General features: G+C 42.3%; 1 protein-coding gene across 2 annotated transcripts in view; it reads left to right on the top strand.

Annotated features, from left to right (window-relative positions):
- Nucleotides 1–19,950, top strand: part of DYNC2LI1 (dynein cytoplasmic 2 light intermediate chain 1) — a 32,650-nt gene that overhangs the window by 10,513 nt on the left and 2,187 nt on the right. For both annotated transcript variants that reach the window (XM_019549391.1, XM_019549390.1), the window contains 6 exons: nt 1,539–1,607; nt 3,967–4,044; nt 5,451–5,527; nt 6,321–6,391; nt 7,337–7,434; nt 12,717–12,809. In XM_019549391.1, the coding sequence (XP_019404936.1) occupies nt 1,539–1,607; nt 3,967–4,044; nt 5,451–5,527; nt 6,321–6,391; nt 7,337–7,434; nt 12,717–12,809 (486 nt within the window). The remainder of the gene's footprint in view (nt 1–1,538; nt 1,608–3,966; nt 4,045–5,450; nt 5,528–6,320; nt 6,392–7,336; nt 7,435–12,716; nt 12,810–19,950) is intronic.

The following is a 19,950-nucleotide window of genomic DNA, read 5'->3' as shown; positions in this document are numbered from 1 at the left end:
TTTACACAGCTGCTATAGGGGCAGGGCTTGGGCCATGCTTATTGCCCCAGACTAGAACTGGGAAGGAAGCTGGAGGTGTGGAGCACGGGTAAGAGTGGGGAGCAGAGGCTGGGGAGGGGAGAGAGGAGGAAGAAACCTAGGCTGGTAGAGAGTGGTAAGGGGGAAAAAGCAGAGGTTGGAGGGGAGCAGGGAGGGAAGAGAGGAAAGCAGAGGCTGGGGAAAAGGGCAGGAGAGGGTGCAGAGGGAAAAGGGGCAGCCCAAGGCTGTGGGGGGCAGGCAGATGACAGGGGGCAGGCATAAGTAGGGTGCAAACTGCTTGACTTCCCCACGCCACCAGCCCCCCACTGCCTGCCCCTTGCAGTAGTTGTGGGGGATGAATTAAAGGCAGCCACCCAATAACTAGATTTGGTACAAGAAAAAGTATAACAAATTTATAAATTTTCCATGTATAGAATCTATTATGAGGGGATTGTCTTAAATTCAGTGTCATCTTAGATCCAAGTCAATACAGCATAATGATTTCCCTGCCCTTTGTTTTCAGCCACCACATTTCAAGTGAATATGATGCCTGTGAAATAGATTAGCTTATTAACACTAATAAGAGAAATCCATTATTTTGACAAAATACGGGATAAATAGTGATTCAGGCTTCATCCTAACCCACTGATAATTTTTTTAACCCGTATGTGGAGGAACCACTATCTTCTGGAGTTGATGGAGAAGGTAGAGTTCAGTTATCCTGATAATATATTCATTATCCATTGTGTTGTAATTGCTAAAAGTTTCAGCCAGTTGTGAAGTGTACATCTGTTCTGTAGAAAACAAGCTGAAAAAATACTCTCATTTCACAAAGAACACTAAAAGTCTGTCATATGATGATAATTTTAAATTGCTACTAAATTGGACCGGATTTCAAACTAGTTAATTGCAAGTCTAATGCACTGCACTCTGTTAGTCACTTGTCTACTTAATCTCTTTGTCAAGCATATGGAGTTTGATTATAAGTTATTTGCACAAACTTCAAATAAACAATGCAATGCCTGTTCCATAAATTTCTTTTTGATATTACAGTTGTTTTTTATTGTACAGATTTTTAAATGTGTCAAAAACAATATAAAATTATGGTACATAATGCATTTTACCTTCATCAGAATCTTAGACGAGGCCTTTTTTAGCTTCATTAGGCCCAATTCTTCCTTGTATCTATACGCCGGTAGGAGGGGACATCACATTCCAACATTTCCTTCCTTTGTTATGTCCCCTGTGTGGAAGTGGCTCCTGGTACTTGTTGTTCCTACTCAATAGGTTTATGGCAGCAAGGCTTTCACTTCTCAAGGGGGCTGTTTTATAAGGGATTGTGTTGGAATATATCAGCCCTGTGTAATTACACTGCATTATAATAGCTGTATGTCTAAAGATTGGAAAGAGATAACATACATCTGTTAATAATGATTCTCAGCCTGTTTTCTGATCTCCTAGCTCTGTCACTGTTCTTTTATAATGTTTTATAAAGTTTAAAATATACTGTTATTTCACAGGATTATGAATTAATTGACCCTTTTCCAATTCCTCTGGTGATAATTGGAAGCAAATATGATATTTTTCATGTAAGTAATATGTTTACATATTTTCCCCCTTTTTTATATTTAAAATATAAAAACAATACCTAATCAGATTCAAACAACAAACTACATCATTAATGTATTAGTAACAGCGGTACCAGAAGTACAAACAACCAGACATATTTATTATTATGAGAAACTAATCATCATTTCTCTACAAAAAAAATCCTCACAAATAGATTATTTTTCAGCATATATAGAAAACTACCAATATTGTGGTGTTCCAGACTCAGAAGGGAAAGCAAGTTCAAGAGTTCTAAAGGAAACCCACCACGTGTGCCCTGTTATACTGATCCATGTCTTTGTAATGTAAGGAATCTAGTTCAGCTGTCCCTGCTGACTGCAATTATGACAGTACAACATGAAGAAAAGGGATAGTCCCTGGAGTAGGCTCAAGGTTTTGGTAGCCGAAGCAATAAAACATTTACATATATATTCTGGAATCTGTCTAAAAAAGGGGGAAATAATGCATGCAATCATTTACCATCAGATTTAGAGAAGACCAGTAAGTAAGCAGTCACATCTAATGCTCATCAATAACTTAATTGAAAAGCACTATCAGAGAGCAGTGCAGTTGGTTCCTTTTTGACATTATTAAAAATATTCAAACAAATACACATTTCCTTTGCATGAAAAACTTGGACAGAGCTGTTTTACAGTGTTTTCTATATTGGGTCCTCTAGATGGCAGCATAATACACCGCTGCCTTGCCAGCTGTGAATTCTTATTTGTAAGATACCATGCATTCCTTTCAGAGTTGCCAACCTAAGAATTTTGTTTTTACTGACAATCTTCAAACTCTTTACTGACAACCAAACTTTTGTAATGACATGTTTTATTGACATTGATTTTACATAACTTAAATGTAACCCCTCTGCCAGCACCTGGCAATAACAAACTCCAGGTTCATATTTAGGGGTTAAACACTAACTTTCTAAATCTGGCTCAAGACCCCACACAGAAACCTGGAAAAGTACATTAACAGCATGTTTGAAAGTGAACAAACTTCTTCACTTGCAAGCAACATTCAACTAAAACATTATCATTACACATTAACCCCAGGGTTTATTACTGGGGAAAAAAGGATAAACACGCGTCCTTAGAGAAAACCTTAACCATTAAACGTTAATGGTTTAACGTGAAACCCAAACAGTTAATAATCTCACAGTCTTACTTGACTGCAGTGATGAGTTTACAACACCCCAGGGTTTGTCCACTCACAGAACACCCGAATACCCTTGACTACAGCCTGCACTGTGCTGCCACCATCTTAGCCCACCCTCGCCCCACTTAGTCCTGGTGGCCCTGCTCTCCCCATCTGAGCATGGACTACCACCCACTGCCTTTCTCCACCTCCACTGCTGTGTCCTGGCTGCACTGCCCCACTTCCTGTCCCGTCCAGGTTCTCAGACTGCCTAGGGCCACACAGCCCTGCTTGCTTTCAAGGTGAGCAACCATTACAAGCAGGTGACAAAGGTGCAGCAGCATACCACTGGAGGGGGAGGGAGGCAAGGAGGGAAAGGGAGCTATAAAGGTTCCCATGGGCCACAAAGCCCTAATGGAGAATTCTGTGCAGGGTACTGAGTTGCACACCTGCATAGACACAAGATAGCTGTACTGTGCTCTGTCTATACATCAACATTTATATCCAGCCTCGTTCTGATAATGGATTTTCAATCAAGCTTGCCATTTATTAGTGGTTTATGGGCAGCTTGATTCACTTCATGGACAACCATTTTTAGTTTTCTTTTTGTTATGGACTGTCTGTACATTTATATATAGTTGGCAGCCCTTTAGTTTCTTTTTGGTTATGGATTTGCTTTGTTTAACAGAGCCGTAATTATCTCAGCTCTGTAAACTCTTCACCACTAGACAGGCACAGGATAAAATCCTGGCTTCACTTAGACAAAACTCCACAATTTTTTTAAAGGAGGTCTATCATCTTTATACAACACATACTGAACAGACATTAATTAAAATGCTTATATGTAGTTTGTGCGTAGAGTTTAGAAGACAGGAAGCCATCAGTCTAAGGGCACTCAAGGATCCTTTGAATATGAAAATGCACAGCCAGTTTAGAGGTTAATTCAGGCAGTGATTAGACTTAAGGCTACAGTAACATATTGTCTGAGATAGGTGCCCTCTCTGTAAGTGAAAAAAAAACCAGAAACAGACTCCTATTTTCAAGTTCCAGTAAGTTGTTACTGAACTGAGATCTAATTATTATGTTAGCTACATTCTGTACTGTAAGAAATGCACAATGTAGTTCATGCAAAAAAATCTGTGTGTAAAATATTCTTGTTTTTTTGTTTCTTTCTGGCACATTTCCAAATGTGAACTTCAGGAATTTGATTCTGAAATGAGGAAAATAATATGCAAGACTCTTCGATTTGTTTCACATTATTATGGAGCATCATTAGTGGTTTGTACATTCTGTTTTGTTATGGGAGGAGAGAGATGAGCAGTTATTTAGGGGATGGAACAACATTTTAAAATAGAAATATAAAACAGCAATATAAACATGATGTGCTTGAGCCAAATGATCTAGGCTTATTATAGCGACTCCCTCAAATAGTGAACCTTTTATGCAGTATTATTTGGGCTTACAAGGGATGGGTGAGTTATATCCACTGGTGAGCCAACCATTCCTATAGGGCTAAAGTTACAAGGATTTAGCTAACACTTGCCTGTGTGGCAGGTCCTCTTCCCATCCTCTTCCCCTGCATTTAAAGCTGTTAAAAGGTACCTTTGTCCATAGTCAAAATTGCAGTAGTTTAACTTCAGATGTAATATTAAACAGATATGAAACACTAAGTGGATACTCTTAGGTATTTTTAGAATGGCTTGATTTTTTTCTTATCAGTTTAGTGAAGCTAAACTAAATCTTAAACAGGTATTAGAAGATCATCCTTTTGAATGGCTTATCATTACACATTAAGCTAAACTGGAGCAAGTTTCTTTTTTTGCCAAGGCCTGCAGTTTAGGTCTTCCATGGTAAAACGTAAGGGGACTCCTTAGAAAAAATAGAGATTTTCTGCTTTGTACAAGAGCTCAGAGGCTTTTTCTTTTTTCTGGCAGGTGGATTATTTTTTAGGTAAAAAGAAAGCTAATGTGTGTGTTAAGCCTATATTTATTAACAATATAGGATAGCAGAACTGCTCTGTGGAGACCAGGTACTAATCCGACTAAAAAAACAACAGAATTTTAATTTCATTCCATAAAAACAGGACTTGGCTTGGGAAATTTGCTATTTAAAAACAAAATCCACGAGCTGGAAGAGAAAGAAGAATGCTCCAGAGAATTGTTTTGTGGCTGCCTTCTGATTAATTTATATTATTAACCCTTATTTAGCCACTGAATGTAAAGCTTCTTTTATCATGTGACTCAAATTAAATCTTAAGTGAACATTTTTGTAGTTTTTTTGGTTCAATTCTTAGTGTTCATGGTATTTTAGACAATGTAGTTTAAAGACTTAATTTGTTAATTTCTTACAAAATTTCTCTTAGTTTAAAATGTATAAATAATAAGTTGTAAGTCCTTATAAATTTAGAAAATTCCATCTTCTTTCCTTTCTTGAATGCAGGTTTTCATTTCAGCTTTCTTGACATATATAACCGACTGATACACATTTCTATTAACCAATGAGCCTGATTTTGATTTCAAATACTAACTAGCTTGAATCACTCTCAGTTTATTTTATCCTAGCATAATTTAATTAAGAAACTGTCTAGGACCTCTGTCTGTAATCTTCATAGCACAAAGTGTAATTTGTTCAAAGTTCTGTTACAGAACAGAGTAACATGTACTTTATTCCTTGATTTTTTATAGTTTACAGGCAAACCTGATACCCTTCTGCTGAAAGCACGTATTCTTATTAATCATTTGGCCTTTGGCTTTGAAAGAAGGTAACATAATTACAGTCCTTTATCTTATTTTATTTATTGAGAGTTTTGAGTACAGAGTTTGAGTATTTCTAAAGGCTTTTTCAAAATATTGGGCACGTATACACGAGCAGCAAGGCTGCTCCAACGTGCTGTAATTACAGCAACTATTATGGACTGCCTGTAATTACACTGCATCGGAGCAGCCAATTAATTGAGTATGTTAAATACCACACTTCAGCAGCCTCCAGTGTCTCGTGTATCAGCATCTCTGCACTTAAAAATGGCAGCGGGGTACTTTATGTAAAGCTTGTTTGCCATTTTTAAACATGGGAACACTGGTACTCAAGGCACTCGGTACATTTTAACTAGAGCAGCTCTCAGAGCCACTCTAATTAAAGTTCCCCCCACCGATCCCAGAGCACATGTATAAATGCCCTATATTTTGACCCCAAATATCATCAAAATATATTTTCTCTAAAGATACCATCTGTGCAAGAGTTTTACTTTGGATTCTGTCTCCTGGGTCTTGGCTGCCTGGCCCAGAGCAAATAAAACTCCCTACATTCTTAATCTTTCCCAACCATGCAGTTGGTCCAATGAAAGCAATAAAAGGTATCCCCCACAAAAATCATTGCCGCTCACATTTTTAAAGATTTTTGGTTCTTAAGGGGGATAGTAATGGATAGGAACAATATTTTTAGGTGTATATGTACTTGGAACCAAATGTGAAGCTTACCTTTGTCTGATAGGGTAATTATTTGATGGGCAATTGATTACTAATATTAATTTGGTTTCTTTTCTTTTATCTGCTTAGCAAATCCATATCAGTGGATCAAAATAAACCACTGTTTATCCCAGCAGGATTAGATTCTCTAAGTCAAATAGGTTAGTAAACTTCTTGTCCAACAGTTTTGTTATGCATAGCTTTTTGAAATTAGAGGAAATAAATTCAAACCAGATTTAAAAATGCTAATTAACCATAAGAGATTTAATTCAGGAAGTACAACAAAGAGGCAAATAATTTAAAAGAAAAGTCAACATTTAAATTACTAAACATAGATTCTGCTGTTGCACTAGTTAAGATGAAAATATAAGGATTACCATGTTAACCTGAATCCAGTATGACTTTGACATTAAGTTGACCCCCTCAAATAATTAAATTATTTACATGGAAAATTATAAATATGTTTATGATTTTCCTTGTATATAATATAATTATTGGAGGGTCATCTTAAATTCATCCCCTTCCCTTCCCACTGCTGCAGTGGGGAAAGCAGTGATAGGGGGCAGATGGTTTGACCCTTGCCACTTGCCCCATTCTGCCACCTTCTCCCCTTCAAGCCACCTGCCCTCCTGCTGCCTGCCTCCCACCCCGCTACCAGTGTTGCTTGCCCTCTGCGTTGGCTCTGGTTCTGGCTCTGGCCAGGGGGTGGTGGCAACAGGACCTACTGTAGCACCAGCCTAGGGCAGGCAGTGGTTCTGACCCTGGGCCAGTTGCAGCTGGACCTAGCTCTGCCTCAGACTGATATTCAAATTCAAAGCAAGGCTTTTTCCTGCCCATGTTAATGTGGGAAAAAGCCTCATCTTGGATTCGAATATATACAGTATTTGTTGTAATAATTCTAGATTATAAATTGATAAGTAGCTCAAGTCCAAAAGAAGAAAACGCACTGTATAATCACATGTGATAGCCTCATAATAGAGGATCTGCATTTTCTTCAGGCTCATCCACCACACTAAATTAGATGGACTGAAGCAGAACATACTATAGCAATTCATTTTGTTAGGACAGCATGCTGATAACATTCTGTATCATGCTGTAATCTTTAGGTCCACCACCTGCCTCAGACAGTGATATTGGAAAACTATATGCACATACACCGTTGGATTTGTGGAAGAAAGTATATGAGAAAACATTTCCACCTATGGTATGTATTTTATTTCTGTAGCACAATTACTAGGGCTGTGTGAAGCATTGGGTGCTGATTTGATTCGAAGGAGATTTGGCCCAATTTGGCGGCCAAATCTCTCAATCCAAATCAAATCAGGAGACCAGTAAAAAGGTGCGAATTGATTTGGAAAAGATTTGGAGAGCTTTGGAGATTTGGGCAGTTCCTGCTTGCTGCCACAGAGAGCTGGACCTGGACTCCGTGCTGGTAAGTGGTGGGGGGAAGTTAGAGGGGGGACTGTGTGGGGACTCCTGCCAGGCCCCATCTTCTGCCTGCTCCTCCACCCCCCCTGAGTGTCCCTCGACCCCCGCCCGCTCTCCTAACCCCCCCGTCCCCATGGTTGCCCCGCCTGGCCCCAGCTCCGGTTCTTTAAAAAAAAACAACCCTGCACTCACTGACTGCTGCCAGGTGACGGGGAGGAGGGGGCGATCCCTGTTGCCCCCCAATGCCCCAAGCTGCATGGGGGCCTCTGCCACAAGCCCCCATTCCCTGCCCACTCTCCCAGTCCTGTCAATGGCTGTCCCGCCTGGCCTCAGCTTCCTGCTCTTTAAAAAAAAGAAGAAAGCCTGGCACTCAGTGGCTTCTATAGCAGCCTCAGGGCTTCTGGGGGCCTGTGGCAGAGCCCCCCACCTATGCAGCATGGGGCAGTGGGGGGAAGCAGGGATCTTCCTCCCCCGCTACCTAGCCACCTAGTAGGAGCTGGTGAGTGTGGGGCTTTTCCCCCCCCGCAAGATCTAACGCTGGGGCCAGGTGGGACAGCCATGAAGGTGGTTAGGAGAGCCGGTGGGGGGCAGTGGGAATTGCCCCCCATCTGGCAGAACCAGTGAGTAGGGTTTTTTTTGTTTGTTTGTTTGTTTTTTTACAGAGCTGGGACGCTGGGGTTGGGAGAGGAGGTGGGGGTAGTGTGGGGCAGCAGGGATTGCTCTCCCCTGCCTGGCAGCAGCCAGCGAGTGGTGGGCTTTTTTTTTTTTAAAAGAGCCTGGAGGCTGGGGCTGGGCAGGGCAGCCATTGACGGGGTGAGGAGAGCAGGCGGGGGATGAGGTGTGTTTGATTTGGAGATTCAGCTGATTCGGTGGTAGCCGAATCTCCAAATCAGATTCAGCCAAATTGATTTGGGACAGTAATTCAGATCACCAAATCTAATCGCCATTCCCCGAATCAGTCAAATCTGAGTCCAAAGTGAATACTAGACGGTTTGCACAGGCCTAACAATTGCTGTCCTTATTCAGAACAAATGGATAACCTGCAGATTTTAAAGACAGTTCAGTATGGTTGACTAAACCATTGCCTTTCAGTTCAGGCCAAATGCTGGCAAATCAGTTTCTCCAAACTACTTTACTTTGCAACTTTAAATTTTATTTGCTTTTATAAAGTAATGATTTAATTTAGCATTTAAGTCTTTGTTCTCCTCAGCTGAGGTATAGACAGAGTACTGACATATTAATCCTCTGGTTTCTCCAGATATCACTGCTGAAGGAGCTCCCTCTGCACCCTACCAGAGCAATCAAGGGGCATCTTTACACATGCTCCAGGTGCGGGGGTGGAGGTGAGGATGGGGTACTTTAGTTAGAGTGGCTCTGAGAAAATGAGGATCATTCTCCCAAGCCTCACTCAATTAATCAAGCCTGTTCTGACATGCTGTAATTACATTGCATTGGAACAGTGTCTCTGCATGTCTACAGGCATCCAAGAAGCCCTGCAAGCCTTAAGTCAAATTCAAGAGTTGCTGTAGGCCAGGCTTGTCCAACATACAGCCCATGGGCCGCCCTGCAGCCTGCCAAGCCATTTTCTGTGGCCCGCAGTGCTGCGATGGGAAATGAAAGTAAATGCTCTTCACTTTTGTTCCCACCCCTTGTCCCTTCCCCAGCCCCCAGCAGCTTCCTAATGGCTGCTGAAGGGCTGGGAAAGGGACAAGGTTCCCACACACACCACGTCAGCTTGGCGTTGCCGACGCAATGCAGCTCCACCCCTCCCCCCTCATTTCAGTGTCCCTTCCTCGCCTCACCCTTCTCTTCCTCATTTGCATGCCAGCTCCTCCCCTCTCCCACATTGCAGGGTTTCTGTTCCTAGCCCTGCCCCTCCCTCATTTACATGCCGGCCGTGCCCTGCACCAGTCCCCGCTGGCCACGTGGGCAGGTCACAGCGCAGCGAGCGCAGATGCCAATTCAGAGGGATGCTGCGGCTGGGCCTGCAGGAGATGCTGCTGCTGCTGTGGCTGTCGGGGCAGGAAACCAGCGCCGCTCGCGCCTCCCTGCATCCTCCCGCACCTGCAGCCATTGTGCTAGGGGTGGTGAGTCGCAGGCCTCAGGGAGGCAGGGACCCCTGCCACTTGGGCTCAGGCTGCCCCAGGGGAGAGGGAGCAGGGGGGTGTCCTTGTACATCCCGCACCCCCCTGTAGATTCCCCACATGTCCCCCTGGCTGCTGAGCCCAGGTGCTGCTGCGCAGGTGTGGGAGCGTCCTCAAGGCTGCCCAGGTGGCAGAGAGGACACAGCGCAGGCTTACTGGGACATGTTGTCTCATGCCCCTGGAGCCTACCTTTTTCTCCTGGATCTGTCCCGTGTTGATTTTGCTGGCTTCACAGGTCCATAGCAGGGGCTTGACTCCAGCCCTTTCTGCAGGACCATTTACATTTATTCGGGGCACTGAAAGAAAATTTAATTCAATAGGATTTCTTCATTAGCTTCAACAATGTTTGAGAGTGGAGAAAAGTTTCAGGTTCAGATATGGATCCATATGTCAGTCCATTTCATTCATCCATATGTTTTTCCATGTCATTCCATTTAAAATGTCAGGCTCCTAAGGCCTCAAAGTTGCTGAAGATCCTAAAATCTCATAGAAGTAACATGCTGGGATTTTGGAAACTGTTCCTGGAGGGAAACGGGGTTCACTTTCTGATCTCTAATGCAGCTGGAAATCAGAAAGTATCTGAATTTTCCTCTGAAAAGAAGAAAATATGCAAAATGTTTTCCATTGCTCTGTGGATGTATCTTTTTGTAATAAGATTTTATTGGGTTGGTTCCCAAATAGTTCCTTAAATTATAAAGCTCACCTTATGTGGAAAGATTTCTATTTCTACCTATTATGTTAATAATTATAATTCTGTTTTATCTTTACTCCTCCATTTCTGTAACTCACTGCTTCCTACTTTATTTTTGTTCTGAACGAGGAGAGATGCTGTACAGCATAATAAGAAAAATCTTGCCCAGTAATTTTCTCTGTGCTAGCAGTTTATCTCCTCATTCAGTCCACCATGTTGTACTGGTAAATGACTAGACTGCAGTATGTAACAATCAGAATTTTTATCAAAAAGGAGACTTAAAGTAGAGTTGTCTTCCAGTTAGTTAATGTAATTTCAGACTGTTCTCTGAAAGTTAATAATTTCTTGCTAGAGGGCTTGCACATTTTATGAACGTTTAGTACTAAAGCATCGAACAACAGAGGACATGAGACTGAATTGAGAGGGGGAGGTTATACCTATTTGTTATGGTTCAGGAAAGAAGCTGCTAGCAAAAACATTACAGATAAAATTTTCATTCTTAAAAAAACTTATATTTATTATTTTTCTATCCATTTTATTGTTTGTTTTTGCTAGTAACATATTTTCTCATTTGCTCAAAAGGTACTCTTTTAAATAGCTAAAGAATGTACACAATTTTAGTTTATTTGGTTTATACCATAAATGTGATATTTTCATAAGTGCATGTGACAGGAGAGTTTCCTACCAGCATTTGCTGAAGAAACTTACTGATTGAAAGCTACTCAAAGCATGCTGGTTGTTTAGGGATGCATATTTGAATGGGTCTTTGTGGGAAGTGAATAGGTTAGGGGACAATTTGGTGAAGACAGGAAGTTGTCATAACTAGTAGTGGTCAAAAAAGGGTAAACAAAAGAGAGAGTAAAATACAAATGCTTGTCCAAACTTCAGACAAGAATTTAAAGCTTATGTAGTTTCAACAGTTTTTGTACTCTAATCTACTCAGTCCAGATCTGTTATCTTCCCTTGCTCCAGACAAGCTGGAACTATGCATATAGGTCCATACATAGGTGAAGGTACAAACATGTTATCCTTATGCCTCCATAATTTTTTTATGACAGCATGGGTTATGAGCAAACAGACATTCTAGTACCCGTTACACTCCAAATGCCCAAAAATGTTGCTGCAGGCAAAGGTAATCACAATTTGGCGTCCTTATGTCAGGGGATGTTGTTTGCTTATTGCACACTGCAGAAATTAGATTGCCACACCTTGGCATGTATCTGCCAGCGGGGGAACCTGCTTGGGAGTTCACCTGCTTGCAGACACGCACGGTGAGAATGCTCTACAGAGATTCCTGCTGCACCTCAACCAGGGGATTCCTGTGGCATCTCACTGCTGCACCCCGATCTGGGGCACTGCCTAGGCCATAGCTCTGCAGGATTGATAGCCAAGCACAGCAGGGGCCTGACCCAGCAGGACAACAGTTCCAGGCAACATCTGCCGGCGAAGCAATCGTCTGGTCTGGGACACATCCCGACACAACTGATCCTGCTCCAAAGATAATGGCTGTTTATATCCTCAGTCATTAAAAGAGGAATGGAGAGGCTGATAAGATTTATTTTGTTTGAGAAGGATTAAAGAATGAAATACAGGGAGTTTGGAGTAGAGTCAAAATGTTTAATGAAGGTATAGTTATTTAAACTTTTAGGATACTTTGTCCAAACCTTTTTTCTGTTAGTTCTCTATGTAAATTACGAGACATAAAAAGAACTTAATAGATAAAACAAATTCAGTAATACCATGACAGTGCTCAAGTTTTTCAGACTATAAGGAAAACCATAAGGTTACTATAGTGCCAGGGCTAAGCAAGGCAGCAGAACGGGGGCAATTTGGATGAATATAACAAAGGACACTGAAAGTGTTATTGAAGAGGTTGTCATGTCACTTTTTGCACTTTGGGAGATGCACAAGAAGCAGGCAGGATTTGCAGTTTTTAACTTTCACTTTCAGAGAAATGAGGCATGGAGTTAGATTAGTAATCAGCCCTCCTAAGAATGAAACTTTGCTAAGAATGAAGATCTTACCAACTTTGCTTCTTAAATTAACATGATCTATTTAATTTTTCTTGTGATTGATGACAAATGCTCATTTTTAATGCTTTTGCAAGAATAGTAATATTTCTGTGAACACAGACCTTAAACTGATTACTGAATATTTTGCTGGAGCACTGAAAGATAAACTTTGTGATTTGTGATTCTTACACTTTTTAAAATTTGTTTTTAGAGGAACAGTGACTTAAAAGATTCCAAGGATCCTGCCCTGGATCCCCAGTATGCTGAGTATGAAATAGATGCAATGAGAACTCAGAAGAACCAGGTATATTATTTGTTGTTGATTGTTATAAGTGGTTGCATGAGGATTTACCAGGATGTCTGATGCAGAGCAGTAGAAAGCAACTTTTTCCAGCAGCAGGCAGCAATGGCCCATCTCAGGTCTAAGGTGAGCCGGTGCTAGGACCCAACTGCTGGTGCAACCACCACTGCTGCCTTTCTCCCTTCCACCCAGCTGTGACATGGCACAGGAAAGTTCCCCACTGCCCAACCACCTGCTCACAGTATAGTGCAACGTGGAGCAAGCAAAGTCCCTGCCACTGAGTTCCCACACTACCAAAGGCCAGATCCAATGGCTCCAGGGCTAGATCCAGCCCACAGGTATAGATTGTTAACCTCTGAGTTAGAGTATATATTCCTAGAATCCTTTTGGTTTTAGGATCCTTGAAAAGCAGATAAAAGGTATAATACTACTGCTTGGGAGACTTTTTTCTTTCTTCAGTTCTGGTAACAACAAGCAACATTGGTCTTTTCCTAAATGGCTTTTGTCTTGCAGTTTATCTAGATAGTAAAAATGCATTCACCCTTTAGGCTTTATTCTAATAGAAATTTCTCAAACTCTGGATCAGTAGAGCAAATCCAGATATGGATAAGGATAGCAGTTCTGCCATATCTTGGAGAAATGGGGAAGATTCATGGTTGGGTTTGTTGATCTCTTTTTTGTGGGAAAAAAAAGACTGAGCTGCTTAGTCTGATTTAAATGGGCTTACCTTTTAACCATTCCAGGAAAACAGGAGTGTAAAGCAGGATTCTTGCCTACCTACACTTCCTAGTGTTTGCTATAAGATGTGTGGCTAATAAAGGTATTGCTAGTCACATTTTGATTAAAGACAGGTCCCTTAGGATCCTCCTGATTTTTAATATTTAATCAAGCTGATAACACTTAGTTTTAGAATTGAAAGATTTCTGACTGGGCCTTTTCTGTGAGGGATGTTTCATTATGGATCTTTGTTAGTCCATTTGAGAGAGAGCTGTAAAACACAGGCAAAAGAAAATGGCTTCAGAGTTTGGGTTTTTTACATTTCCATACTTTTTCCTTTAAGTTGCTACTTGTAAAACAGAGGTGGGCAAAATACAGCCCATGGGCTGAAACCAGCCCACCAACTGACCAGATCTGGCCCACAGTTGCCCCTGCAGCATCCCACATGGGGCTGAGCTTCATCTGCTTCCTCCAGGGCAGTCCACACCGTACTCTTGCCTGCACCCACAGGCCCAGGTCCCAACCAGTGCACACTGCTTCCAGTGGGTCTGTTCCCAATGCTGCTCAGTGGGAGCCTCCTGGCTGAAGTTCTCTGCATACCCTCTCCTCCTGCCCACCCAGAGTGGCACAGCAGGGGCAAGAACTGGAGGAGGAGCTGCCACTGGAGGCAAGGGGAGCAGAGCAGTTCCTGGCTGGCTGCAGCTACACCAAGAACAGCCCTGCCACAGGCCAGCAGGGCACTACCCTCCCCTCACCTCCAGTGGCAGCTCCTGCTCCTGCCCTTGCTGCGCTGCTCAGGGTGGGAGGCGTGGGGCAGGGAAGGAGCTTCAGCCACGTGGCTCCTGCTCTAGTCTTCAGGGCTCCAGCTCTGGCTTCAGCTCCCATCTGCCTTTCACCTGCTTGTTGTGCTGAGTGGATGGAGCAGGTGGAAGGTGGCTGGGAGCTGGAGCCCTGCTTGTTGAGGCAGGAGCTGCCTAGCTGAAGCTTCCCCCTCCTCCCCTACTCCCCACAACCCCCCTCAGCCAGTGTGGATAGGAGGGGCAGGAGCAGGAGGAGAAGCTGCCACTGGAGGTAAGGAGAGTGGAATACCCTTGCCAGCCCAGGCCTTGGCCAGTGCTTGCAGTAGGCTGAGTGCTGCTTTGCTCCCCTCACCTCCAGTGACAGCTCTTCCTCCTGCTTTTGCCCCTGCTGAGCTGTTGCGGGCAGGCAAGAAGCTTCAGCTGGGCAACTCCTGGAGGCAAGGGGAGCAGAGCAGGACCTGGCCAGCTGCACTGGGAACAGCCCTGCCAGAAGCTGTGCATTGGCTGGGGCCGAGCTGGCAAGGGCCTGGGCTGGCAAGGGTGTTCTGCTCCCCTCACCTCCAGTGGCAGCTTCTCCTCCTGCTCCTGCCCCTCCTATGCCCACTGGCTATGGGGGGTAGATAAGCCTTTTTTCATCAAAAAGCTAATCAAACAAATGAAAAAATGATTAGGCTCACTAAAAAATAATAGTGTACTTTATGTAGGAATCTATTCGTAAGTGTGTGATTTTTGTGGAAACCATGAATTTGGATTGGCTGTGTGAAAAATGGCAGGCTCACTGCAAAAAAAAAACTTACTGGCAAGCAGAGAATCTAGGAGCACGGGGTGTGTGAGAGGGGGCAGGGAAGAGGGGGAAGCAGAGCTGCTCACAGCAGGAGGTGCAGAGACTGCAGGTAGTAGTTGCCATTGATTTGCACCGATAAAGTAAATCATGGTGTACTTCTTAATCACAGCCTCCAATTCATTCAAACTTAAAAAGTAATCACTTTTGCTTCTTGCACTGTTTCATAATTCAGTTAGGCTGTACTAATCAGTCCTGCACTCTTCTTTACCTTGGGTTTACTGGGCAAATCCCTCCTTTGCCCTCACTCACCTCAACTTCCCTCCAAAGCATGCTTCTCTCATCGGGTCCATCCTCTCCCCCAATCTACCAGTCTCCACTGGCTGTCCTGGAAATGTCTCCTGTCTTTACCCGTCTCTATGTTGCCAGAGTGACCCACACTGCCCTGCCATCTGCTTTTACTTATGTCTCCTGGAGGACAAGTCTGATCCTTGCTTGTGACTCATCTGGATCCCAGGGTTTGGCTGCCTGGGCCCTCTTCTTCCCCAGTCCATACAGCTCTCAGCTCTGCTGTGTTTTTCCTGCTCCAGGGAATGCCAAATGACAATCCTGTGTTTGGCATCTTCTTTAAACTGCCTGGTCCACCTTCAAGGCCAATCAGCACAGGCTCCCTGGGACACGTTATGGATGTGGGCTGGAGTGGTGCAAGTTGCCATAGGCAGGGCTTGATCTGATGCAGAGCATGGTGAGAGCAGCAGCAGACCTCACTGCCCAAGTGAACTCTGCTGCATTTGCCTCCCCCCCACATGCACAGGCACCCTCTCCTGCCCCCCCTTCCCCTCCCCCGACACACAGGGCAGGGTGTGTGGAAGTGAATGAGCCTCATCCCCCTCCCAAACACTGCTCCCTGCCCACCCAGAGCCCTATACGGAGTTTTAGCAAGTTGTTCCTGAGGGGAAGGGTGCTGACCCAGCCCATGACAGCTCATCAAAACTCTCTGTGTGGCCCTCAGACACAAATAAATGCCTTCCCCTGCAGTCAAAGATACTGGATTTTTGGAGTGAAATTCTTCAGATGCAGAACTGGGAATCAGCAGCATAAGCTTCCTCCTATTGTCCTACCCCTAACACCATCAAGTCTAAGCCTTGATTTCCAGGAGCTACTTCAGAATAAAAAAAAGAGGTCATATTACGTTTTTCCTATTCATTTCTCAGTACCTCTGGGTCTGCCAGAATACTTGTGATTAGGGGTGGACCAATAAAGATTTTCTTGGCCGATACTGATAGCCGGTAATTTACAGAGGTTTAGGGCTGGATTAACCAAACATATTAGCTGATGCTGATCAGATAACCGATATTTAGTAAGAGTGAAAGGTATTTTAAAGTACTGACAAAAATAAACCTTTTTCATTTGTTTGTTTTGCATTTATAACACACACACATGCACAGCCCCTGCCTGCTCCAGCTGTTGATGAGGAAGGCAGTGACCCATCTTATCCCATGCATGTTGCTTCCTCGCCCCTGAGTCCTACCTGTTCCCCACATAGCCTGTGCTGCCGTCCCAGGCAGGCAGGGCCGACCTTTGCATGAACAGCTGCACTGGGCGCGTTTGGAGCCCCAGAGCACACTGCTGCTTCAGTGTCGGCGGGCCCCATGCAGCCAAGCTCCTATAGCCACCAGGAAGAAGCCACTTTTGCAAAGGTGTCCAGTGCCTGCCAGAGTGGAATGTCCCTTGTGTGGCAACTTGATTGTGAGCAGCCCAACATCTCTGCAGCAGCCTCAGTGCTGTGGCAGACCAACATCTCTGTGAGCAGCCTCATTGCTCAGGCCCCTGCTGTGTGCATGGCATTGCCATGGCAGCGGCAGCAACAGCAGGAGCCAGTAATGGTCCCTTTGTTGCTGAGCATGGTGCCCTGTAACTGCTCCCTGGTGTTCCATCCCCCCTCCCACTGCTTGTTGGGACCTGTAGTCAGCTGTGGACTCAGGCCAGTGATGGGACATGGGGACCAGATTACACTCACCAGGGTGCTTCAGGCACCTGCTGTAATTGGCTACAATGACCAAAAAAACTGATAGTCGACAACATCATTTCTCCTTTTATTGGTGCCGATCCGATAGCCAACTGGTAGATCAGTGCACTTGTGATGATATAGAAACCCATGTACTTGTGACTTCTGAACTGAGACTACCAAGCTAATTTTCTGTAGAACACCAAACAACCATCAGATTAAAACACTGTTGGTCTTTACAGAGATAAATCCAGCTCTGGATCCTTTCTAATATTTTAAGGCAAGCAGTCCCACATATCTGGAGGTTTATAAGACCTAGGAAAATTAAGAATTGCTTATTTTTTCTGTTCGGAGAAGAGAAGATGTCACTTGTGATTGTTTTTCTATAATAAATTTTTAGGTTCTTATTTTGAAAATATTACTTGCAGCTTTGTTCATTATTTCATGAGAATTATTAATTGCTCAGGTGAGATGCATTTCACATATTTCTTCTCTCATCTTTGTGTAGAAGTAGACCAGGTTCCTTGGTTCTGAGCATTTTTTTATAACCATAGTTTAAATCAATAGTCATAGCAGACCTTGGAAAGTTTGTGACTATAATAGCTGAAGAGGTCACATAGTTTTTTTCAGCCCCTCTGTTAAGATGAAAGGCAGTTTTGTAGAAATGCACTGCAACTAATCTGAAGTAGCCCCAAATTTACTGTTGCTAGCGTGTCTGTAAAGATGAACCAATTGATTGCAGTATTACTGCCATAATAAGATTATCAGAGTTTTATCGTGTTTGTTTATTGCCCCAGAGTAACCTACAGTTATATATGCAAAAAACTTTCTACCGGTTACATTAGGTTACTTAAGGTAATTAACCTACAGTTACCTTACCAAGGATATGCAGTTAAAACAGTCATTCTAAAAGCTGTGAAAATAAAGGAATTTAAAATATTCCCTGTGAATTTTAAACTTATCACTTATATTTCATTAACTAACTAGTTTGATCTTTTGTGTATGTGTTATATTAATACTAATCTTCAACCTCTTTAAGAACTGAATAGTTTTACATGGAATATATAGTGTAATTGGATATTAAGTATCTTTATTTTACAGTTTGTTTCCATAGATAGTATCTTTATCTAGTAAAACTGGATACTGATAGGTTTTGATTACATTATATAAAAATAAATAATGTGTTTTTAAACAAAAATAATAATTTTAAGACCCTTTTCATTTGTTTAAGAGCATTGAAATGTACTCCAACTTCTTTTCTTGCAACTAGTACAAAAACAATTATTAAATAAGAAATGATATCCTAAAATTAACTATCTTTAAGTTCAGTTATTATAAGGTAACTACTACATATGTGTTTTTTAAATGGAAACAACAAATGTATAATCTTTGAATTTATTTTGATCTTACGTGTAGTCAAATATTAGTATATATTTAAAAGAAAACAATGCCCTGGTTACCATCAGTTTTTAAATGTCACAGGATTTTCCATAATTAGGTGAGAATGTTTACTAAAAATCCTAATTTAAAAGCATGATAGAAAATACTAGAGAAGTCTGATTTTCTTTCCTTTAGGTTCTTGCATTCCATAAATGAAGATAATTCTTTAAGTAGAGAGAGAAACATTTATGTAAAAATGACTTAGGATGAAACCTAGTGCTTTGTATTTCAAGGAGACATTTATGTATCACGGCATATGTTTTCAATTTAAAAATGTTTTAAATTTATTTTCATTGTCATATAGTTACCTCAGATTATCTGTAATAACTGTGGCACTTCGGACTCAAGGGGACAGTTTATTTCAATGTTCTTTAAAATAATGTGCAAGTACAACATAATTTAGCAGGATTGTCTATCACTATGTTGGTAAAGTGTACATAACATATTATGGTCAGGATCTCTTGAAACTGCGCTAATAAATTTATAGGCAGTCTATATAGTGACTTCTATAATTAAGTGTGCCTGTTGTTCCTTTTTATGAGACTGTAGTTTTGCCAAACTGTTCTTTAAGTTGAGGATCCCACCGTAAGATATGTCCCATACATGCAAGATTGGTTCTCTTGGGCATCCTTATTATTATGGAAGGAACCAAAATAAGGACATAAGGGCTGTGGCCCTCCCTCGGTTCCTTCTTATTGTTCATGACACTATGCCACAAACTGTCCGTGTCCAATTTGCTGGGTTTTTTAGCATTTATTCTTCATATCTTGTAAACAGATAGTCATCTGTTCTTTTGAGAGAAAAAATAGTGTGTCCATTTAACTACCTGCTTTGACCAATAAATAATGGGAGAGTCTGAGAGTCTGCCATGAGGCAGAAGTGCATGACACTTAGAAACATATACATGCCCTGTAGAATAGGTCTTTCCTTTTTCTTCCAATTTGAGAAATCATTTGTTTGCATAAAAGCCACGCCTCCTCTTCCATCAAGATCTGCAAGTTGTAGATGACTGACCTTTGCTCCATTAGTTGGAGCAGTTAATATGGGTCACGTCAAGACACCAAAGAATTAAGTACCAAGTCCAGTAATGTGACAAGGAAACCAATGTCTTTGAGTTTACTCTAGAATTGGTAATATGACACTAGAGACTTGATACTAAGGAGAGAAATGCACTGACAATGGAAGCCAGATACCAAGAAAATGAGTTTCAGTAGAGAAGCTGAGATGGCTGACAGCTTAGTGTCATCCTGCAAGGAAATACAGAAATGCATCTCCAAGGAAAGGACTTCCTTGTCTTAGAGACTATGCTTATGGTACTGATAAAACATACACCAGCACCAATCCTGCCACTGATATGGAAACATCAAACTCAAGTTAGGAGGTGACTTGTAGTACAAG

The sequence above is a fragment of the Crocodylus porosus genome, unplaced genomic scaffold (assembly GCF_001723895.1).
Source record: "Crocodylus porosus isolate Cpor-Errol unplaced genomic scaffold, CroPor_comp1, whole genome shotgun sequence".
Classification (NCBI taxonomy): Eukaryota; Metazoa; Chordata; order Crocodylia; family Crocodylidae; genus Crocodylus; species Crocodylus porosus.
Note: the sequence above shows the minus strand (reverse complement) of the source record. Positions and strands in the feature narration are given on the sequence as shown.